The sequence below is a fragment of the Amblyraja radiata genome, chromosome 17 (assembly GCF_010909765.2).
Source record: "Amblyraja radiata isolate CabotCenter1 chromosome 17, sAmbRad1.1.pri, whole genome shotgun sequence".
NCBI classification, from domain to species: domain Eukaryota; kingdom Metazoa; phylum Chordata; class Chondrichthyes; order Rajiformes; family Rajidae; genus Amblyraja; species Amblyraja radiata.
The window spans coordinates 43,216,972-43,238,158 of NC_045972.1; the positions used below are offsets into that span (position 1 = coordinate 43,216,972).

Genomic DNA, 21,187 nt, shown 5'->3' on the forward strand with positions numbered 1-21,187 from the left:
AGTTCAAACTCAAGCACTTTAGATAGCAATATTATTTGGCTTTACAGTTGTTCAAAAATACTGTCATTTTATTGTAGTAGAGTCACGGGCACACAATCTTGCGCAGAGAAAAATAAAGCTCAAAGGGGCCATCAGTCAGCAGTGTAGTTCACCGTTCTCGCGTTGCGGCTTATCTCCGGCAATTACTAAGTTCTCTCTGAAAGTTCTGCTATTTGATTGCAAGCGACAATGACAGTGGCCCTTGTTCCTTTCACGTAATCATTTTTTGTTCCTTTAGATCTTCCCAGACCTTGAGACAATGATGTGCACTAAGGGTGCTGAGTGCTGCAATATCTACAGCAAATATGAACAAATCTTTGCCATGCCATAGCATTATGTAGAAATTGCCCTCAACTCCATCAAAGAAAACAATCATGCCACAAAAGGCACAGTGCTCAGTGACTTTGACTCAAAATAACCAGTCTCTCTGTATTGGCAGTATGTTACTTCAATGATGTCACAAGATCCTATAATGAACATTAATTATATCCAAGTATGATTAGGTAAGAGACCAGCATCAAAAGTCTAGAGAGTTGTGAATCTGTGGAATTCTCTGTCACAGAAGGCAGTGGAGGCCAATTCACTGGATGTTTTCAAGAGAGAATTTAGCTCTTAGGGCGAAAGGAATCAAGTGATATGGGGAAAAAGCAGTAACAGGGTACTGATTTTAAATGACCAGCCATGATCATATCGAATGGCGATGCTAGCCGGAAAGGCCGAATGGCCTACTCCTGCGTCTATTTTTCTGTTTCTGTTTCTAAATTGCAATAAAAAATTAAACCAAATAGATTAAACAAAGGATAAGTAATATATTCTGTCAGACATTTATTAAAAATATTACATGTGAAAAGTTTCACTTTAATTACATTGATGGGCATGTGGCTTTTAAAATTCATTGATCTTTATTGAAATCTTTGGTTGGAATGATGCCTGTAAGGTGCTAAAAGCAAATATGCAATCTTAACACACCTTTTCTTGACAGATAATATGGGCATGCAAAACATTTAGCATTGGGATAGGGCATCATGCCAGGCAAATGAAGACCTAATTGCAATGGGACAGAATTAGGTCATGCTCATCAGTGGCACGCAACTCCCCTCCTCATGTCAAATTACTGGTAATCAAAATCGAGAGATCCAAAATGGTGAGCCTTGCATGGAAGCAGAGCCTGTGTATCGTAGTATTGACATTCGGGCGGGCAACAGTTAATTTCATCTCAAAGTCTACTAGAAAATGCTGACACCCAGAAAGAAGGATTCCAACCCGAAACGTCACCTTTTCCTTTTCTCCAGAAATGCTGCCTGACCCAGTGGGTTACTCCAACATTTTCGGTATAAATTAGCATTTGCAGTTTCTTCCTACACAAGTATTTTAACTAACTTCATCTCAGTTCTTTAAATTATCTCATATTCATGCAAGGGATTTACTCTTGGCCTTAACAAAACCATATTTTATAAGCCTGGAGGAAATATTTTTGCTGTGCAGTATATTTATTGTCAATCTGTCTCCAGACAGCTGAGTAACATAGTACATTTAATTGCAAACAATTTATCTTGCTGTAGACGGTTATTAGGTAATCATGGAAAAGTTACAGTTAATATAAACTGAATTATTCGTACCTCATTGTGGATCTCTTCTGTTTGTCTCACAAATTCAACTTCTAAGGAAATTAGGGAGGAAATGCCCAGCACTGAATCATTTTGCAGGTTCTTCATGGCTACATCACATCGTCCAAAGATATAGTCCAAAGTACCAGTTGACCGCTGTAAGACACATAATTTCACTGTATATTGACCAGATTTTGACTTGAGTCAAGAGAAAAACTTGAAATTAATTTGTAAATTGGTTTCTGGGTTCTGCCGATTTCAAAATCATTTGGGCAGAAGCAAAGTTAGCACATTCAGCAAAATCAAGATGACATAGTATTACATCTAAGAACAAAAGGTTAGAAAACAAGAAACAGGGACAAGTGTATTTTATCTATAAATATATGCTTTTTGTTTTAATAGCAATGTGGAATGAGGATAGGTAATCGGAGCATCTGAACACAAGATGGGAGGTTTAAGATGATGATTTTAAATGTCTCTGAAGGCACTCGGGACAAGCCTGGATATTGTAGTTACTGGAGATGTAGGAAATTATTGAAAAAAGTTGAGCCCAGATATCATTTATTAAGATCTAGCACGGAAACAGGCCCCTTCAGCCCCCCAATCCATGCCAAACATTAATCGCCTGTTCACACGAGTTCTACGTTATCCCATTCTCTCATCCTCTCCCTGCACATGAGGGACAATTTACATAAACCAATTAGCCTACAAACCAACATATCTCTGGGATCTGGGAGAAAACCAGAGGAAACCGATGTGGTCACAGGGAGAACATGCAGACTTCACACTGATAGCACCTGATGTCATGATCCAATCTGGGATCTCTGGAACAAGTGAGGCATTACCGGATATGCCACTATGCCATTATGCATCATATGATATGATCAGAATTTCAGGGGTAACGGACTGCAGTACGTTCATAGCGGGCGATGATGCAGAATTGAATGGTCTTCATAATGAAAGTCACATGGAAGAACAACTCAGTTCCATATGGAGTAGATGGATGGTGTTTTCAAAGCCTACACAGGTGCAATGGGCCATATGGTTTCCACTGCTGTAATATGCTGTAAAGAGTAAATGATGCCAACTATAGAGACATATTGAAGACAGTTATGCAATCTTCAAGGTCCAACAACTCCCATAAACTGCTCAAAATATGTCCTGTCGTATGCAATGACAATGAAGAACGTTTAAGACAATTTCAGACATTGTTTGTTAGTTGCCACATTTTTGTGCTTTATGCCTACTCATTTCTATTTTTTCAACTTGTGCTGCTGGTGTTGAAATACGGTTCACCAAGCTCTGCACTCCAGATTCTCAAATAAAAACGGATTGCTGGAAAAAATTAAAACATCAAAAGGAACAGGTTCTGGGTTATGAGTGCATAACAACTCATTAAGACCTTAATGCAAGAGGGTATCAACGCAGCCTGGTGTCATTCCTCAACAAATTAATTAAGTGTAAATATTCAAATAAAGTAACATTCAAGGTATCATACAAGTTTAAAAATCTTAGTCTTTCAACATAAATCGAACAATCAAGGTCGCTTTGGTTGTAGTTCAGAGAAATCTAGTAAATTTTAACACTTGACTAATATAGTTTCCAGCTGGCAATTTGTTAAACAAAGTATTCATACCTGTCATCAATTAATAAACTGGTATTGGAGTAGCTATGTCAGAAATTGTGAATTAAAGTAAACATTAACAAGTTATGAAATCATATTTAAAAAATTGACAATTTGGCACCAGAAAAAATGCTAAAGTTTTAAAAATATTCTCTCGGGGTTTCACTTTCATACTGTACGCTTGACCCAAAATGCTTTTTGAAACAACGTAAAACAATTGTTATTAAGTTTAAAAAGGAAATATAAAAGCTTCATTAGAACCCAGGCATAATTCGTATTTTTCCCCACTAACTTCTAACTAGTGCCAACACTTGTTAGTCTGTAATCTAACAGCAACGTTATGTTCTGTCAGCATTGCCAAGTATTTCTCATCCCAACAGCAACATAGTTGTATTGAAGATAGGACATAACTTATGGACTTATGGTATCATGGACCTTTAGTTTTGACAAAGGGTCTCCAACTCGAATTGCTGACTACGTCTCTCTTCCCGTGGACGTGGCCTGACCTGCTGAATATATCCAGCATTTTATGTTTTTGCAATGGAGCCTTCTGTTAATCAACTATTACATCCTTCAGCTAATGAATCAGACAAAAATACTTTTCAATTAGCTCAGCAGAAGTGACCATGTGGGTACAATCTACTTGACCTCCCTCTCAGCAGTTTCTCACCTGTAGACCTAGGATTGACAGGTACGTCCTCAGTATCCTTATATCTTGCAAGGCAACTCAAAACCTATTTAATTCTTTAATCATAAGAAAACAAAAGTGTACAAAGGTTCTTATGACACTTTTCATAACATCACTTAGCTCATTCCAGCTCTTTGCAATGTGAAATTGTGGTTGTAATATAGCTTTCACATAAAACAGGTGATAATGATCAGATAACTGAGCGGGTGAGGCAGCATCTATGGAGCAATTCCTTCGCTCCATAGATGCTGCCTCACCCGCTGAGTTTCTCCAGCATTTTTGTTTACCTGCGATTTTTCCAGCATCTGCAGTTCTTTCTTAACTCTTCAGCAAGGTATAGTTAGGTCCAAGGTTTAACTTCTCTTTCAACCAATAACAACCTTATTTACCCATTTTGGTATATAAAAAAACAAACTTGATTAATATTCTTTTAAATAGTGAGAGATTGTGAAATGTTAAAATTCAAGGAGATTTGGTGGGCAGGTACTTGTCACCAAAGTAAGTGCAACAAGTAATCAGGGAGCCAAATGGAACTTTAACTTTTAGTGTTGGAAGTATTGGGTACAAGATTAAAGATATCTTCCATAATTGTTTTGGGCTTGATGAGAATTGGACCTGCAGAATTGTACACAATTTTGGTCTTCTGATTTAAAAATTATATGATAAGATACAACTTTATTTATCCCAGGAGGGAAATTATCGTACTTGTTATAGAAAGAGTGTAGCTAAGATTCACCAGATTGGTTCCTGGGATGATACTCTGGAATGATTGATTTGATCTCTCTTTACCCAAGATTATAAGAGTGAAGGGTGACCCCATTAATTAAAACATATAAAATTCTTAGTTCAATAGGTTTGCTGTGGGGATGAGATTCCTGCTGGTGTCATAATGCATCTGGAACCACACCAAGCATACATCCAATAAAGCTTCTGTGGATGATTGTTACACGTGAAACACCAAAAAACAGTAAGTTTATTGCCTGCTCAAACAACGAGTCAGATAACATCTTTATGGCTTTGCTAGATTAAGTAAATACAGGATAACAAACATTAGGAAATTTACATGTAAAAAACTCATGATAGTCCTCATGATGTGTAACCCTGCTGTCTACAAGGCCGAATTGGTTCCAAGCTTCTTTAGTTAATAATACCAAATAAACATCTTGCTTGGTTTCCCACCCAAAGTGAACACTGTCATAACCAATTTTGTCACTGCTAAAAATCATTGAGCAGCAGACATGTACATTGGAACTGACAAAGGCTTTAACAACACTCTAGTTAGAAAGCTTTCCTCAGATAGCGCCTCACTCACAACTTGATATCTTGCACCAAATGGAGCTGCAAAATGCCCACAGCACCAGACTGCTCTGGAATCTACCATGAATAGCACCTGCAAAAAAACACTTGGGCAGGTATATGGATAGTATGGAGGGGTATGGGCCAAAAGCAGGCAGGCGAGACTTGTGTTGATGGGACATGTTGGTCGGCATGGGCAAGTTGGGCCGAAAGGCCTGTTTTCCCACTGTATGATTCTATGACTGATTTGATGGAAATTACTAGGAAATGTAGATTACAGAGGTCAGTGCGACAGTCATTAAGACCAGTAATCCTTGGCTTTTTGGGTACAGGAACAATAGTGGAAACTTTGAAGCAGGAGGGGACAGTGCAGGTTTGCCGGGACCAATTGGAAAAAGTCTGTGTAGACCGGTGCCAGTTGTTCAGCACAGAGCTTGAGGGTAGAGGGGAAAACATTGTCCGGTCCTGGAGATATCCGGCTTTTCTGTCTCCTGAATAGCTTTTCCACCTCTTCAATTGGAATCTATATTTTTAGATAACCAACTATAATACAAGGTTGCCAAATTCAAATAATCTGAAGACAGTATTCCCAGATGAGAATTTACAATATCAGAAATTATATCGGTTTCCATGACAGTAATAGCGCTTTCTCACGGGGCGACTTGACGCAAGAGTTAACCAGAGTTGAACATCGTGGGAACCCCGTGCGATAACCGTACGGCATTCGTGGACCACTGTGGACCACCGTGGCGCTAACGGCAGGTACTCGTGTAACTTGGTGACTCGGGAGAAAATTCAAGCAAGTTTGAATTTCTCCAAGAGTGACTTGTACACTTGTGGTTGAAGATTGCAACATTATATGCACGTAGCGGCCAGTGCGATATCCGTATTAACTCTTGCGTGTACCGTGGGAACTCCTGCGAACGGTGAACCCGGAAGCTGGACAGAGGGGACAGAAGGTGAGTAATCTGGAATGAACATGCTGTTAGGCTGGGATCATTCTCTGCGAGATGATCTTAGTGCGGGAGGCAAGTGTAGGAGAGGTGTACTGACTGTGTGGGCAGAACTTTGGAAGTGATTGCCCACCATTCTCAAAAGCCGCTGTGTCTCCCTGTCCCTCCAACTCCAGAGGAATCCGCTCCCCGATGGGCCTCTACGGCGACAAGTGGCAAGCGACAAGGGATCTCCGTGCTTGCAGTCGGTGTCCCGTTGGTCCTAACGTCTCCGGCCTCCCCCCTGGACTGGAGCTGAGACTGTGAACTGTACCGCCCTTGCCCCCTCCCTCTGCAACTGCAAACAACCCCACAATTCCCAGTCTCAGCTCCTGTACAGGGGGGTGGCCGGAGACGTCACAGCCCGAGCTGCGCCCCCTCATCCGCAACCCCAAGAACAAGACGTACCTTGCACACCATCAGCTTCTGTCCCTACGGGGAGCGTGTTCCTCTGGAGTTGGAACGGGGCTGCGCTGCTGCTGGCTGTGGGTCTCTGGGATCTCAGTGCTTGCAGTGGGCCTGGGGGTCGGTGTCCCGTTGGTCCTGACGTCTCCGGTGACTGGCACTGACCTGCTGGCATCGCCGACGTGAAGACAGTGCAAAGCCCCCGCGCCGGTGCAATGGGCGGGGAGCTGAAGAGGGGAGGGAAGGGGTCACACACAAGGCCGGGAAGCAGAGGGGTGTAGGTGGGGTGAAACTGAAGGGAGCGACAATCTGCTGCTGCCTGCCCGCTGAGTTAAAAAGTTCCCACGCAAGACTCACGATACACTGTATATCGTGACCGTGGGAACTTTTTAACTCAGCGGGCAGGCAGCAGCAGATTGTCAATTATTAACCCTCCCGCGCAATTACCTTCTCTTTTATGAATGGGGATTCACAATGTTCATTCAAGATTTAACGGGAAAGCTCGGGAGACGGACAAGTCACTCGCACAAATAACAGAAATGCCGAGTACCCGTGGGAACTCTTTATCTACCCCCCGTTATATCGTGTGATATCGTGCTAGACCACGACCACTTCACTCTGGTTACATCTTGCGTCAAGTCGCCCCGTGAGAAAGCGCTTTAAATAAGCAAATAAAGTTTGACTCATTTAAAAGCAACCACATTTTTTTTAAACTTTGAGGTTACCAATTGAAACAGATTTTTAATATCATTCATAATCTATTTAAATTAGATTCAGTTAATTTACCTGACAGTTAAATGTCAAAGCTGAGCACTAAATCTACTTAAATTATTTTGGTAAAATGTTATTATGAAGGATTTATTTGAACCCAGTAAGTAGAACTTCAGGTTCACACGGTGGTTACTTAATGTTCATGAACATGCTCAGACCAGTTATAACTGCCTCAACTGGAAAGAAGTTGGACAGCTGAGATTGGAAAATTGCGGTTCCTAATTAGCTTGTCAAATGTATTGAATAATTGCTGGTGGTCAAATAACAGCTTTCTTTTGAAGGTTTCTTCCCTCAAGTTCCATCTCTCTTTTCTTCAATGGAAGGACTCAAGCTTGTCCTCTTGAGAGCAATCAAGCAGGCTATCCTCTCTACTGTACATGCGCTTTCTGATTTCTCCGCTTGGCCTGTAATTCACTCTTGGGATTCCGGTTTCCAGGCCAAAAAAGGAAAAAGCAAGTGCTGATGCACGTCTAGGGGGATGACCATCATCAAGTATTTTTAGGAACATCAGTGCAGTTAGGCCTGTTTTCATGGTGGAAAGCGTACATTTGAATGAGAATGAAAGGGAGAGGAAGCAAAAATGAGAATGGCACCAAAAATAAAACAGTAGGAGAGAATTTATAGCAGACTACGTTGTCATATTATCTTAAGGATGATTACTTTGAGGTTACTTCAACAGGCATCAGGGTCATGCGAAACTTTGTTCCCCAATGAAAGGGCCTGTCCCACTTGGTGTTTTTTTCGGCGACTGCCGGCATCATATCAGTGTCGCCAAAAGATGTTGAACATTTCAAAATCCAGCGGCGACAAAAAAAAGTTGCGACACTTGAAAAAACACCGCGCGTCAATACGTCGTCACGCCGCGTCACGCCGCTAATTTTTCGGTGACCTGATACGTCAGTCAATGATGCTGGCAGTCGCTGAAAAAATCGCCAAGTGGAACAGGCCGTTGAGTCACACCATTCCCATGCCGACCATTAAGTAGCCATGTATACTAATCTCAGTTTCCAGCACATGGCCCGTGTCCTTCTATGCCTTGGTGATTCAAGTGCTTGCCAAAGTACTTATTTTAAAAGCTGCGAGAGTCTATGTTTGCACCACTCCCTCAGGCATGAATTCCAGATTCCGACCACCCTCTGGGTGAAAACAAAAAGTTCCTCCGATCCCCTTTAAATTCCAAATCCTCACCTTAAACTTGTGCTCTAAGGTTTTATACACCTTTGCTATGAGGAATAAGAATGTATTAAGAAAGATTCTTAATACATATCTATCTATGCCCTTCATAGTTTCGTATACAACAGCAGCCCACCAAATAGATTTTTTTTGGATGGACGATTACAATGGCTAAGCCCTCAGAATGTTAATATTTTGTAGGAACCCAATCTATGTATCAGCTGCTTGATACAGAAGTCAACCACAATTTAAATTTACCTTTAGTTCTAGTTAACAATGTCTTAAGCCAAATTGTAATAAGTATTAAGGAAACATTATTTTATCCATGTCATAGATACATTAAAAATCTCTTTGTATACCTCAATTTTCCATCCTTGCTTTGAACAGTTTAATAAAAAGTAGATGTTTACACAGATTGAACAAATAGTTGATCTAGCTTTATTGTGTCATGTGTTCGGTGACACACAATTTAATCTTGAACAAAGCACCTGAGTATCAAAATAATCTGTTATTCAATTTTCAGGTTTATAGTGTATTGGGTCACAATAGCTGAGAGAGAAAGGAGACCTCAGAATTGTAGACTGCAGATGCAACTTTTAATATTCATATAGTGCACAATTGTGTTACTTGGTCAAAAAAAAACACATCAATAACAGAGTATAAATATAGCCAAAATGGTTTAACATCCAATCTTACCTCAGCCACTCTATGGGTAGAGCTGTATCGAGATTGCATTCCAGACAGCACACAATGTTGATGGGTCATATTAAGATCATCTAAGAACAGATTATAAAACACAATCATACTTAATCCATGTAAAAATATTAAACATGAAATTTAATCTTTGCAGATAGAAAATTAGGTACTTATACAGTGCCCATGACAGACCAATCAAACAAAACTCATACTTCAAAATTCATAGTTCAATACAAATCCAGAACCTTTAGGACCAGTTCGAGCAGGAAATCAATTGAAAATGTTTGGAATACTGAAAGCATCAGAATTGGCTGGGAGGCATGTAGTTAAAATGTATTCTAAAAAATGAATCTGATCCTTAATTTCACTCTGGCACTTTATCAATCATCATCAAATTACAGGGGGGGGAAATAACCTCATTTACAGTGAGAAATTTGTACTTGGGCAATCCTCTATTCAGAAATATTCAATGCAGTGAAGAAGCATAATGATATATCTATCCAATACTTCTTTCCAAGATAGACACAAAATGCTGGAGTAATTCAGTGGGACAGGCAGCATCTCTGGATAGAACGAATGGGTGACGTTTCGGGTCGAGATCCTTCTTCAGACTGAATCACCCTCTCCCCTGACTCTCAGTCTGAAGAAGGGTCTCGACACTAAATACTTGTTTCTCTTCTTTTCGCATTCTCAACTGCGACCAATTTGTATAATTTTTTCCGTGGTTTTACATTGCTTCACAAAGACTCTCACTTACTCACTTAGGGTTATTTGCAGTTATCAAATATTCTAGTTTTGCTAATTATTCTTATAATATTGTCAGTGTATTGAAATGTATTAATTCTACAATTTGGCATTGATAGCTGACAGAGACAATGACACGTTTATGTTACGAGAAATCATGTTTCAATCATACAGTCTAGTAATTCCCAATCTGTGAATATGATGCAAAAAATGACCTATTTTTGCATTTAGTTTGTGCACAGAATATGATTGAAGAAAGGATGTTTGTCACATCAACTAGGGTGAATGGATTGTTATAATACAGGTGCGTATCAGGAATGCCCAGAAAAGAAACGTCCCGACCTGAAGAATCGACTATCATTTCCATCCACAGATGCTGCCTGATCCAGAGATATTCCAGCACTTTGTGCTTCTCAAGATTTCAGCACTTGCAGTTCCTTGTGTCTCCATGCTCAGAGTCTGATTGATAACCCAGAGACCATTCAATATTTCAATATACCCAAGAGGCCATTCGGACTGTAAATGCCTTTCTCACCAGGGACTAACTATACTGAACGTTTTTCCTTCCAATATTTATTATGTAAAAGAATATGTGTGTTTATGATTGTGTTTATAGTTTGTTTGGTTGTTTGTTTGTTTGTCTTTTTGCACAAAGTCCGCGAGCATTGCCACTTTTCATTTCACTGCACATCTCGTATGTGTATGTGACGAATAAACTTGACGACTTGATAACTACGAAAAATATAAGTAAAAGACATTGCCTTCCATTTTCTAACATTATTTAATAATCTCTCTACTCCTGAAATGTTTCTAATGATCAAAAGACTTAGCTGTCAAATAGACCATCATTCTGGTATTTTAAAAATTTGTTTCAAAGCAAATCTACACTTTCTATTTACCCCCAAAGTATTCTATGCATTTAGATAATACGTAACATTTAGTCGCGCTTAACATGGCAATGAAAGGAGGCCAACATTCAAACAAACTCACAACTGTGTAACAGGCCTTTCGGCCCGGCATAAGTGTTTTTGTGTTGAAATTCGGAGGAATCATTCAGACTGCACTGTAATGTTTTAAATAAAAAGGCTAGGGGCCAATACTAACCTCATTAGGACAAAACTGTACTTCGTTTAGCAAAATCAGATCTCTCTCAAATATTAGTGGATGATCAGACATCCCAAATAATTAATTATCATCTTCTGCAATATGCTCCATCGAGCCTGTCTGATGTGAATGATGTCAGATTAAGTTCTGATGATCAACGTCTATTTGTGAATGCTTTTCAGTCACTCAATAACACTGGGGTCAAAGGTGAATTATTAATATTTCATTTGTTCCTTCATTTCTAAATCAAATTATTTCAAAAACAGAAAATACTAGAAACGTTCAGGAGGCCAGACAGCAGTTATAGAAAGAGAAAAAAGAAATAACATTTCAGTTCCAAGATATTTTGTCAGAACTGGGGAGTAAAAAGGACCAATGAAGGATATCAGGTGAGAACCTTTCCTTCTATCTTGGTCTCCTTCAGTAGTCACATTATGGAATATTCCATCAGATAGATATTCCCTATTGATGAACGGCTTTTTATATAGCCAGATGGCGACAGATGAAATAAAAGGTGAAGATGAAGCAAATGGTAAACTTGTTCAATGGCAGTATATTGAAATAGGCAGAAAATAAAATCGGCAACACACACAGGGGGCTGGATGGATTGTCATGTGTCTCAGCTTCACCCTGCATGTCCCTTATTGGGAGATAAAGGCCACATCTTCTTGTACTCAAAGCATTATCAGTTGAAACAGTAACATAACTACCGACTAGAAAGTCAAAACTGCAGTTTACATACAGCTTAAAGCTTTATTTGATTAAGTCTGCAAAAGTAGATTATTCACCATCAGATGAGGTTTCTGTTACACATACTTACTAAAACCCATGTAGATTTAAAAGCAGGACCTTATTTCATTACAAAAATTTTGTATTTAGGCACGCTACAGTTCAAAAAGAATGTTTATTGGATCGTATAAACTAATGTTAAGATCACAAACTAACTAACAAACGGACATCAAAGATCTATATGGAGACTCAGTTTGTTGATACAGAAAAAAAGATAGAATCCCTCTGACAGTGAATGGAAGACAGACTTGACAGTTCACGGGATCAAGTAAAATAATTGAATACTTAAGTCACATTGCCCGACAAAGAATCAACTTCTTTCTCTCAGCATCAAATAAAAATTTCAGCTTATAATTGTACAATTTATGAATAAGCCAGTGGAAACCAACTATGTTTGAGATGACATATAAACTCAATGGTTAAAATATTAATCTAAACTGTTGCATAATCAAGGCATTGTTTAAGTTTGGCCAACACAGAAATCTTAAGTCTGTTTGAAATGAATAGGAAGCATGTCTTCAAGAAAAACAGAAAATTAGACTATCAAAGCCTTTAAGCTAGAATGGTCCTCTCAGAACCATCTTGTCTGAGGCTCTGCTAATAAATTCTTTGAACTTTAAAAGTAGCTTACAAAATCACAAAATAGTAAAGAACTAGATTTAGTGAGTTACCGTTGGGTCCCATGTTCACACAGGAGGGCTGGTCCCCAATGCAACATTCCACCTCTCCACCAATTCCTATATTGGTGGCCAGTGGGGGGCTCTCTGGAGTGCTAGTATGGGTGTTGTGGGCTGAAGGGACTGGTTTCCAGAGGGCTAGTATGGACATTGTGGGCCGAATGGATTCTTGGGCTGGCAGCTCAGTCACTCAGGCCTGGTGGGCTGGCAGCTCAGTCACAAAGGGCTGGTAGGCTGGCAACTCAGAAACTGCCAGAAATTCTGCCCAAAACAGGTGAGAGACTCTGTGAGAGAGAAGGGGGAGAGGGTGGAACGTCTATCCTGGCCTGGATCTCACAGGGAGCCAATGAAGGGAAGGAAAAAAATACTGGGGTGATGTTTAATACTTGCAGGGGGAATACTTACTGATGGGCCGAAGGGACTCCTCCTGGGCTAGTACAGGCCTGATGGGCCGAAGGAGCTCTTTTTTAAAAAAGTGAGCGAAATCTCAGTGATAGGCACTTTTTCTGAACTATTCCTGGCCCGGCAAGGGCGTTTTGGGCCCAAATGCTCCTCCTGGGCTAATACGGGCATTTTGGGCAAAAGGGACTGGTTTCTCGGCCAATAGGGGCCTTGTGGGCCGATATTAGTGGTTTCAGGCAGGCCAAACAACTAATTTCATTTCATTTCCATTTCAATTTCAAGCACAGGGCAGGCCAAACAACTAATTTCATTTCCATTTCCATTTCAATTTCAAGCACAGGGCAGGCCAAACAACTCATTTGATTTTCATTCCATTTCCATTTCCATTGCAGTCTCAAGCACAGGGCAGGCCAAACAACTTGTTTCATTTTCAATTCATTTTCATTGCAGTTTCAAGCACAGGGCAGGCCAAACAACTCATTGCATTTTCATTTCATTTCCATTTCCATTGCAGTTTCCAGCACAGGGCAGGCCAAACAACTCCTTGCATTTTAATTTCATTTCCATTTCCATTGCAGTTTCAAGCACAGGACAGGGCAAACAGATTGCATTTTCATTTCATTTCCATTTCATGCAGAGGATCAGCCATGATCATATTGAATGGTGGTGCTGGCTCAAAGGGCTACATGGCCTACTCCTGCCCCTTGTTTCTATGTTTCTAAGTGTCTTTACTTTTCAAGATAACAAATACTAAATAATACAAGAAAAACATAAAGTGCTGAAGTAACTCAGTGGGTCAGGCGGCATCTCTGGAGAACATGGACAGATGACATTTTGAGTCAGGACCTTCTCCAGAGATGCTGCCTGACCTGCTGAGTTACTTCAGCACTTTGTATCTTTTTTTTATAAACCAGCATCTACAGCTCCTTCTTCCGACAAATACTAAATAATATCTGTTATGAAAGATTCTATCTGGGGACTTGCAGCACAGTTTTTGTAGAATCTTCCTTCATTTGCCTCAATGCCTCTGGCAAAATACATCAGTCACAGGTTGAGTATTGCACTCAAAATGTCATAAACCAAATTAACCTTAACGCCATTGCATCCTTTATGATAGTGGACACACTATCTCTTGCCGTGTAGGTACGAGGTTCCATAAACGAGGCCAGGAACATCGGGCCTCCGTAGAGGCAACTGCGGTGGCCTCAATAGGCCTGACTTTGGGTGAACTTCGGGTTGGGGACTGGACATTGTGCCTTCCCCCACAGTGGTATCCATTGTGGGGGGATGATTTTTTGTCTGTACGTAATCCTGTTAGTCTTTGTCCAAGATGGCTGCCGTGCAGAGAGAGTGGACGCTGGCGCGCTTTAGCTGCCGCTGCTCTCTCTTCACATTGTGTTTTTGATTTTTTGTTTTTTGGACTGAATTCTGTTTTTAATTTGTGTTTCTGTGATGTCTTTATTATTTATTTTATTCTGATTATATGTTTTTTATTCCTGTTAATCTTTGTAAGGTGTCCTTGAGATGTCTGAAAGGCACCCAAAAATAAAATGTATTATTATTATTATTATAATGGTGGTGACACAGGTGGACAGAATGCTGAGAAGGCACTTGACACACTCAACTTCATCAGTGAGCGTATTGAGTCCAGGAGTTCGGACATCATGGTGCAGCTGACAAGGCATTGGTAAGGCCACATTTGGACTACTCTAACAGTTCTGGCCATCTCGCTAAAGAAAGGATGTAATTAAACTGGAAAGTGTACACAAACGATTTACAAGAATGTTACCGTATCTGGAGGGTTTGAGTTATATGGAGAGGAACTTTTTTTTCTCCGGAAGACTGAGAGTGACCATATAGAGATTTATAGAATTATGAGAATAATAGATAAGTGAATGGCCATAGTCTCTTCCCCAGTAAATGGAAGTTTAAAACTAAACATAGATTTACAGTGAGAGGGGAAAGATTTAAAAGAGACATGAGGGGAACATTTTTATGCAGAGGATGGCGTTTATATGAAGGAGCTGCCAGAGAAAATCGTATGAATGGGTACAACCATGACATTTAAAAGTCCGTTGGACAGGTATATGGATAAGAAAGGTCTGGAGGAATATGGGCAAGCACTGAAAATTGGGATTTGCTCAGTTAGGCAACTTGGTCAGCTTGGTTCTACACCATACAGCCCTGCTTCTATACTGTACTGCTCTGCGACTTCGCAGGCAAGACATAACTTTGTATTGTGAATTTAGTTTGCAGCTGCTGTTCAATAGAGTTCAGTTTATGTATTTGCCGAGCTGGACAGCTTCACAAAAAAATGTACTCTCAAATCAGATTTCTCTTTATAACATTCCCTTAACTGAAATTAAAGCAGCATTTTTGCCTCACAATTTGTTAGTAAAATATGGGCCAGTGATATTTTTAACGAATAATAGTAAGATAACATGTACATTTGTACATACAGTCTCATCCCTGTATGAACTTTATAAAGATGTACACCAGAGCCTCACCAGTATATTAAGAACTTATTTTTGATGGGATATTTCTGACAGGGAAATGATTTATGTTAAAGCTGCCAAGAAATAAAGAACTGTTTTTCAACCTCTCTTCTTAAGCAGGATCATTGGGGTGTTGATCACAGTTATAGGGTTATATGGATACATAGAGTCTTGGATCTTTTAAGAGAAAGATGGGCAAATGTTTGAAGCAGCGGAAACTGCACAATTAATAGAAGAAACAAACTCTGTGGGATTGGTTTTAGATTCCTGAAGCAAAGATATAGTGTAGATACAATGGGCTAAATGGCCTCCTTCTACCAGCATCTACAGTTCCTTGAGTTTCGTTTTGCAAACGTAATAGTTTCAGCAGATGTTACATCTTAAGGAAAAATGCAAAATTTGAATCAAAAATATATAAAGCATTCAGGAGTTATAATTACTCTTCAATAAAAACTATTTACAGTGTGGGAAGGGTGCGGTATGCAGTGTGAAAATCATTTAAGGCAACTTAAGCAATTACTCATAATGAATTGCATAAAGTGAGATATTTAACAGGAATTTATATTTGCTTTAAATTCTAAATATTGTGAATAGATTAAACAAACAGGTTTAGTTTTGACTGAGCCAAAAGTGAATTTTCAAATGACCACCAGATTTTTCCTGTTAAACATATTTATTAGTTTCTCGCAGTATCAATATTCCGTAAAATAATCCATTTAAATCGCTCCCACATTGGCATCGTCATACCTTTCATTGTAAAACTCAGTTAAAGTAGCTTTATTGATAACATTTGGTAACTTTACATAGGAATATTACAAAATTTTGAGATTTTAAAAATCAACCCTGTAATTTATCCCATCAGATAAACCATAAAAAGAACTTTAATGTGATACCTAATTCACATTCATATCTTCAGTATTAAAAAAGTTATGGTCATTTTCATACTCGGAAATTAGCATCTTGTTCCCTATTGTTTGTCCATTGACTTAACACAAAAGCTGTGATCGAGGACAGTCAAAAGCCTATAACTTTCTTAACAATTAAGAGAACTGAATGAAATTTTCACTTATTACAGATTGAAGCATTCTGAAACGAATATGAAACATCTTACTTGGATGACCTGAAATGGAAGCATATAATTAGTTAGTTACCTAATTGTAGCTAATTACAAAATTGACAGTTGTGACGGAAATAGTAATAAACTATTCAGGACTGCCTTGAAAATTAAAAAATGTGATATTCTCAAGATCAGAACTTTAATATTATTGTATTATATGCTGTGTCTGTAACAGACAGGTAAAGAAATTACAATTTCTAGCAAAAGACCAAGACTTTATAGAGAAGATCAGTTGCTAGCTGGTACATTGGCATATCATTATCAGTAACATCATCATACTCCTCAGATTGTAACCAATAAGCAACTCTGTACACCTTGTTTTTCCTCAACTTTTCAATTTTGGCATTGTAAACGACAAGTTTTTGCTCTTCAAACCACGCATGACATGCCTTTCTGCTCACTACTTTCCCATTAAGAATGTCCTTGTAGATCATCACATTTGGAGTAGTCCAAATTCGGATAATCTCTGAGAATGCTGTCTAAATCAGTCTCTTTTGCTGGGCATTTAGATTGACAATTTTGCATTTCTTCTTCGGAAACATCTGTTTAAAATGTAAAGAAAAAAAAACACCGAACAGCATTAACAGAAACAAGTTATTATTTGCAGTTTTAGAAAAAAAGGTAGAATTGATAAAGTTAAACGCTAAAATAAATAGTAAATACCCAACAAAAAATTCATATTCATCAGTTTCATCAAATCAATTAAATTCATCTAATCAATTAAATTAATCTAAATTCAATTACTAGATCTAAACATCTACCCATTTCTTAAGAAAAGGCTAAACTTTTTAAATAGCTTAAGTATCCAAATAGCAAATAACAAACGGATCCCATTCACACAAGAATTCACAATATAACATGATTTTTAAATCTCACTTTGTCACGAATTTATATGCCAAATGGAAGGAATTTAATGTTTGATTCCCATAAATTAATCCAGAAACATCCACTCTCAAGATAATCAAAATCATTATTTTTTTGCACAATACATCTGACTAAAACTGTACTGTGGATATTTAGTATGAAAATGTTGATCATGGATAGACAATAACACAAAACATAGATGATTTAGATGTTCTTATGTCATGATTGTGCAAAAAAAATAATGATTTTGATTATCTTGAGAGTGGATGTTTCTGGGATGTGACCGATTGGAATGTTGCCTTTGCCATAAATTTTAAGCCCATATCGGCAGGCAAGACACGGCCGATTCGTATGTGGGCCTAAATAATTTTTTTCGCATCATAAGATTAAAATGGCCACACCTAAAAGCAAGATAATATGTTAAATAAACGACATACCTTTTGTTTTGTCCTGATATTGCGATTGTCCTGATGTTGAAGGCGTTGAAGGCATTAGAAGTCGTTTAACTTCAATGCAGCGATGCAATCGTCCAGCAAATTAAAAACAAAAACGGGAACGGAAGCGCGAACGATTTTTCTTCATCAGCTAGCAGCCCGAGGAAATCCCTCTCCAACAACCAATACAAATCTGTATTTTAATTCCCCCCCAAAAGCCACCAGAATGTCACGCACAGGCAGCGGCAGATCTGCAGCGCCACTGATGGCAGGTTTTGTAACAACGCTACTTTACAGTTTACACATTTCGGCAAATGCAAATAACTAGGTTTGCAACAGGTATGACTCAAAAAAATCAATCGAGAAAATAAGATAGTACAGTGGAAATGAGGAGAAAATATGCAAATCCATTCAACATCTTCATATGATGTGTAGGAAGGAACTGCAGATGCTGGTTTAAACCAAAGAAAGACACAAAAATCTGGCGTAACTCAGCGGGTCAGACAGCATCTCTGGGGAAAAGGAATAGGTGATGTTTCAGGGTCGAGACCACAATGCTTTTTATTTTAAACTTATTCTTGAACTATTAATAACATATACCAATACATCGTATGAACATAGACACAAAAAGCTGGAGTAACTCGGCAGGTCAGACAGCATCTCTGGAGAAAAGGAATAGGTGACCTTTCGGATCAGAAGAAGGGACTTGACCCACTAAGTTGCTCCAGCATTCTGTGTCAATCTTCTGTTTAAACCAGCATCTGCAGTTCCTTCCTACACGACCCCTAAAAAAAATGGATCAGGAAGGTCGGCTGGTAAAATCTTTAACATTCAGCCCAATTTAAATGAAGCTGGGTCAGCCCTCATAGACAGAGAGGTGCAGCTTCTTATTCTTATGGAGTTCCACGTTTTATCACTGCTGCTGCCATTTCCCACCCTACTTTCACTTTCATTTTGCCTTCCCTTCCCTGATTCTCCATTTCAAAGGTTAGTTTAGCAAACACGATATTTTTGAGTCAATGGTTTCCCAACACCACTCTGCTTCATGTAAAGTCTCGAGCCCATTTTCCAAGTTTCTCAGGCAAGTTGATCAGTTAAATTTCTTTCAAGCAGGGTGTATCGTTTCATTTAACCATGTTTTGTTTTAACCTATTAACTCCCTTAGATCTTGAAACTCACCAGGTAAAAGGCAAGAGGTCAGATCAACGGGATAAGTGCCTTTGTAGGGTTGACAATGCTTGTCTCTGTTCCCCAGAGCTACTTTTGAAATATTCTACCAGATTGACATTTTTCTTTCTCTACAACCATATAATTCTACTATAAGTACTGAATAGCCACCCATTTTTATAATTACATGTTCTTTAAAATGTCACAGTCCCCCTCAGAGTTTTAAACATAAGCTTGCAACTAACCTCGTTGCATATCCTGCAGTGACTCCGACCCTGCTCCATCCCCATGAACATTCAATGCTTTCCACCCAGAAATCAATAAATTCCCACTTTTTCCTCCTGCTTTCCAACTTCCCTCACCTCCTACTACCTTCACCATCATGATGATCTTTCTTCTCACCTTTCATCTCCAATGCACAGTTACATTGAGCTTCAGGCCCCATCATGCTCCTGTTCTCAGAATCTCTCGGTGATCTTCGACCCCCTCCCCCTTGTCAGCAATCATCAATCCCTGTGCATATCACCTCCACAACCCTAAGCTCATACTCCCCCACGCATGCCCACTCAAACGTGATCTCAAATGCTCCACCTCCTCCTCCATGTCTTCCAGCTTCACTTATCTGCTAGCCCTTACATAATTGACAAATGCTCCTCAGCTGATTTCTTACCAGACAGGAAGCTAGCCTGCCAGTTAACCAAAACAGCAGAAAAAGACAAAGTGCTGGAGTAACTCAACAGGTAGCATCTACGGAGAACATGGATAAGCAACGTTTTGGACGACGACCCTTCTTCAGACTGATTGTGGTGGAGGAGGCTGGGGGAGGGAAAGGCTGGGGGGAGGGGGCTTGATAAAGCCTGGCAGGTAATCGGTGGATACAGGTGAAGGGATTTTTTTGATAGGCAGATGGCTGGACAAAGGCCAGGGATAGAATGACAAATAGTGTGAGATAAGGACAGCAATCTGTTAACGCAGGTAACATGTTGTGAAGACCTAAAAGCCATTGCACTTAATTTAATTAGACATCCCCAAACCAATATTCCCAGGTTTACTGTGTGAATATCTTTTGCCTCTATTCTCTCTGGGCAAAAGTCATTCCCACAATTAAGACGAATATTAAGTGAGGCCTGAATGGTAATGAATCCCGTGATCCATTACAAGCTGAAATGTAACCCAAATGTCAGCACCACCTCCCAATCAGAGAAGTATGTCAGAAACCATAAATTAGGGAGGAAAAATATATTTTTTAAAACATGTTTTGTTTTTAGAACTACAAATGTCTCATATGTTTTTGGTTACACTAGTTATTCAAATCATCAACTAGGTGTCACATTTGCCCGATTCCTAAATAAGGACTCATTTGCCTTATTCCACGATGTCGTTATTTTCTTTCTTGAACTCACTGCAAAGTTCAAGCTTAATCAAAAAGAATCCAAAATCAATCCAACGTTCATTTCCCCATGTTGTTAGAAAGTATTGATACATAAAACTTAACTGGTGGCTGACATTTGATAGCGTAAGTGTCTCCACGACAAGGTCATAACCAGGGTAAGCATGTAGTCATCACTCTGTTATCACTTCTAAACCTCTTTATGTTGATTTCCTCTCTAACGGACCAAATGTCAACATGGGCAAGTTTAGATGAAGCATCATTGTTCCAAGTATTTAGGAGGACAATATTCACATTCTTTAACACTGAACCTATAACAGTCCTATTTAACTAGACTTCTGGGCACAGTATGCATTAAACCTTTCACACACCTTCTTAGTGTGTGTGTGTAAATTTATGGCTCACTCTGAGCAACTCATGTATCAGACACGCTGGAACCTGCATCTGAGACAGCAGGACCCAGTGCACACTTCCTCCGCAGACCAATATTTTATTGTTAATTAAGTGAAACTGTTTTCCTTTTTATAAAAAACCAAGTAGTTCAAATTACCATTTGTTTCAGAGCAAATATTCCACCTATACTATGGCACGGTGAGACAATTTGATTTTGTCTTGTGTCCTAACTAAATACACTGTATGAGGATATTCAAATTAAACAGGGTTATTCCAACTTAATAACAGGTTAACAATGTTAGTTCACTGTACTAACAATT

General features: G+C 39.2%; 1 protein-coding gene across 1 annotated transcript in view; it reads right to left on the minus strand.

The window, feature by feature from the left end:
• Nucleotides 1–21,187, minus strand: part of fto (FTO alpha-ketoglutarate dependent dioxygenase) — a 296,064-nt gene that overhangs the window by 216,615 nt on the left and 58,262 nt on the right. The window contains exons 5-6 of the mRNA XM_033036328.1: nt 9,292–9,371; nt 1,659–1,802 (exon numbers count right to left, since the gene is read on the minus strand). Coding sequence (XP_032892219.1) covers nt 1,659–1,802; nt 9,292–9,371 — 224 coding nt within the window. The remainder of the gene's footprint in view (nt 1–1,658; nt 1,803–9,291; nt 9,372–21,187) is intronic.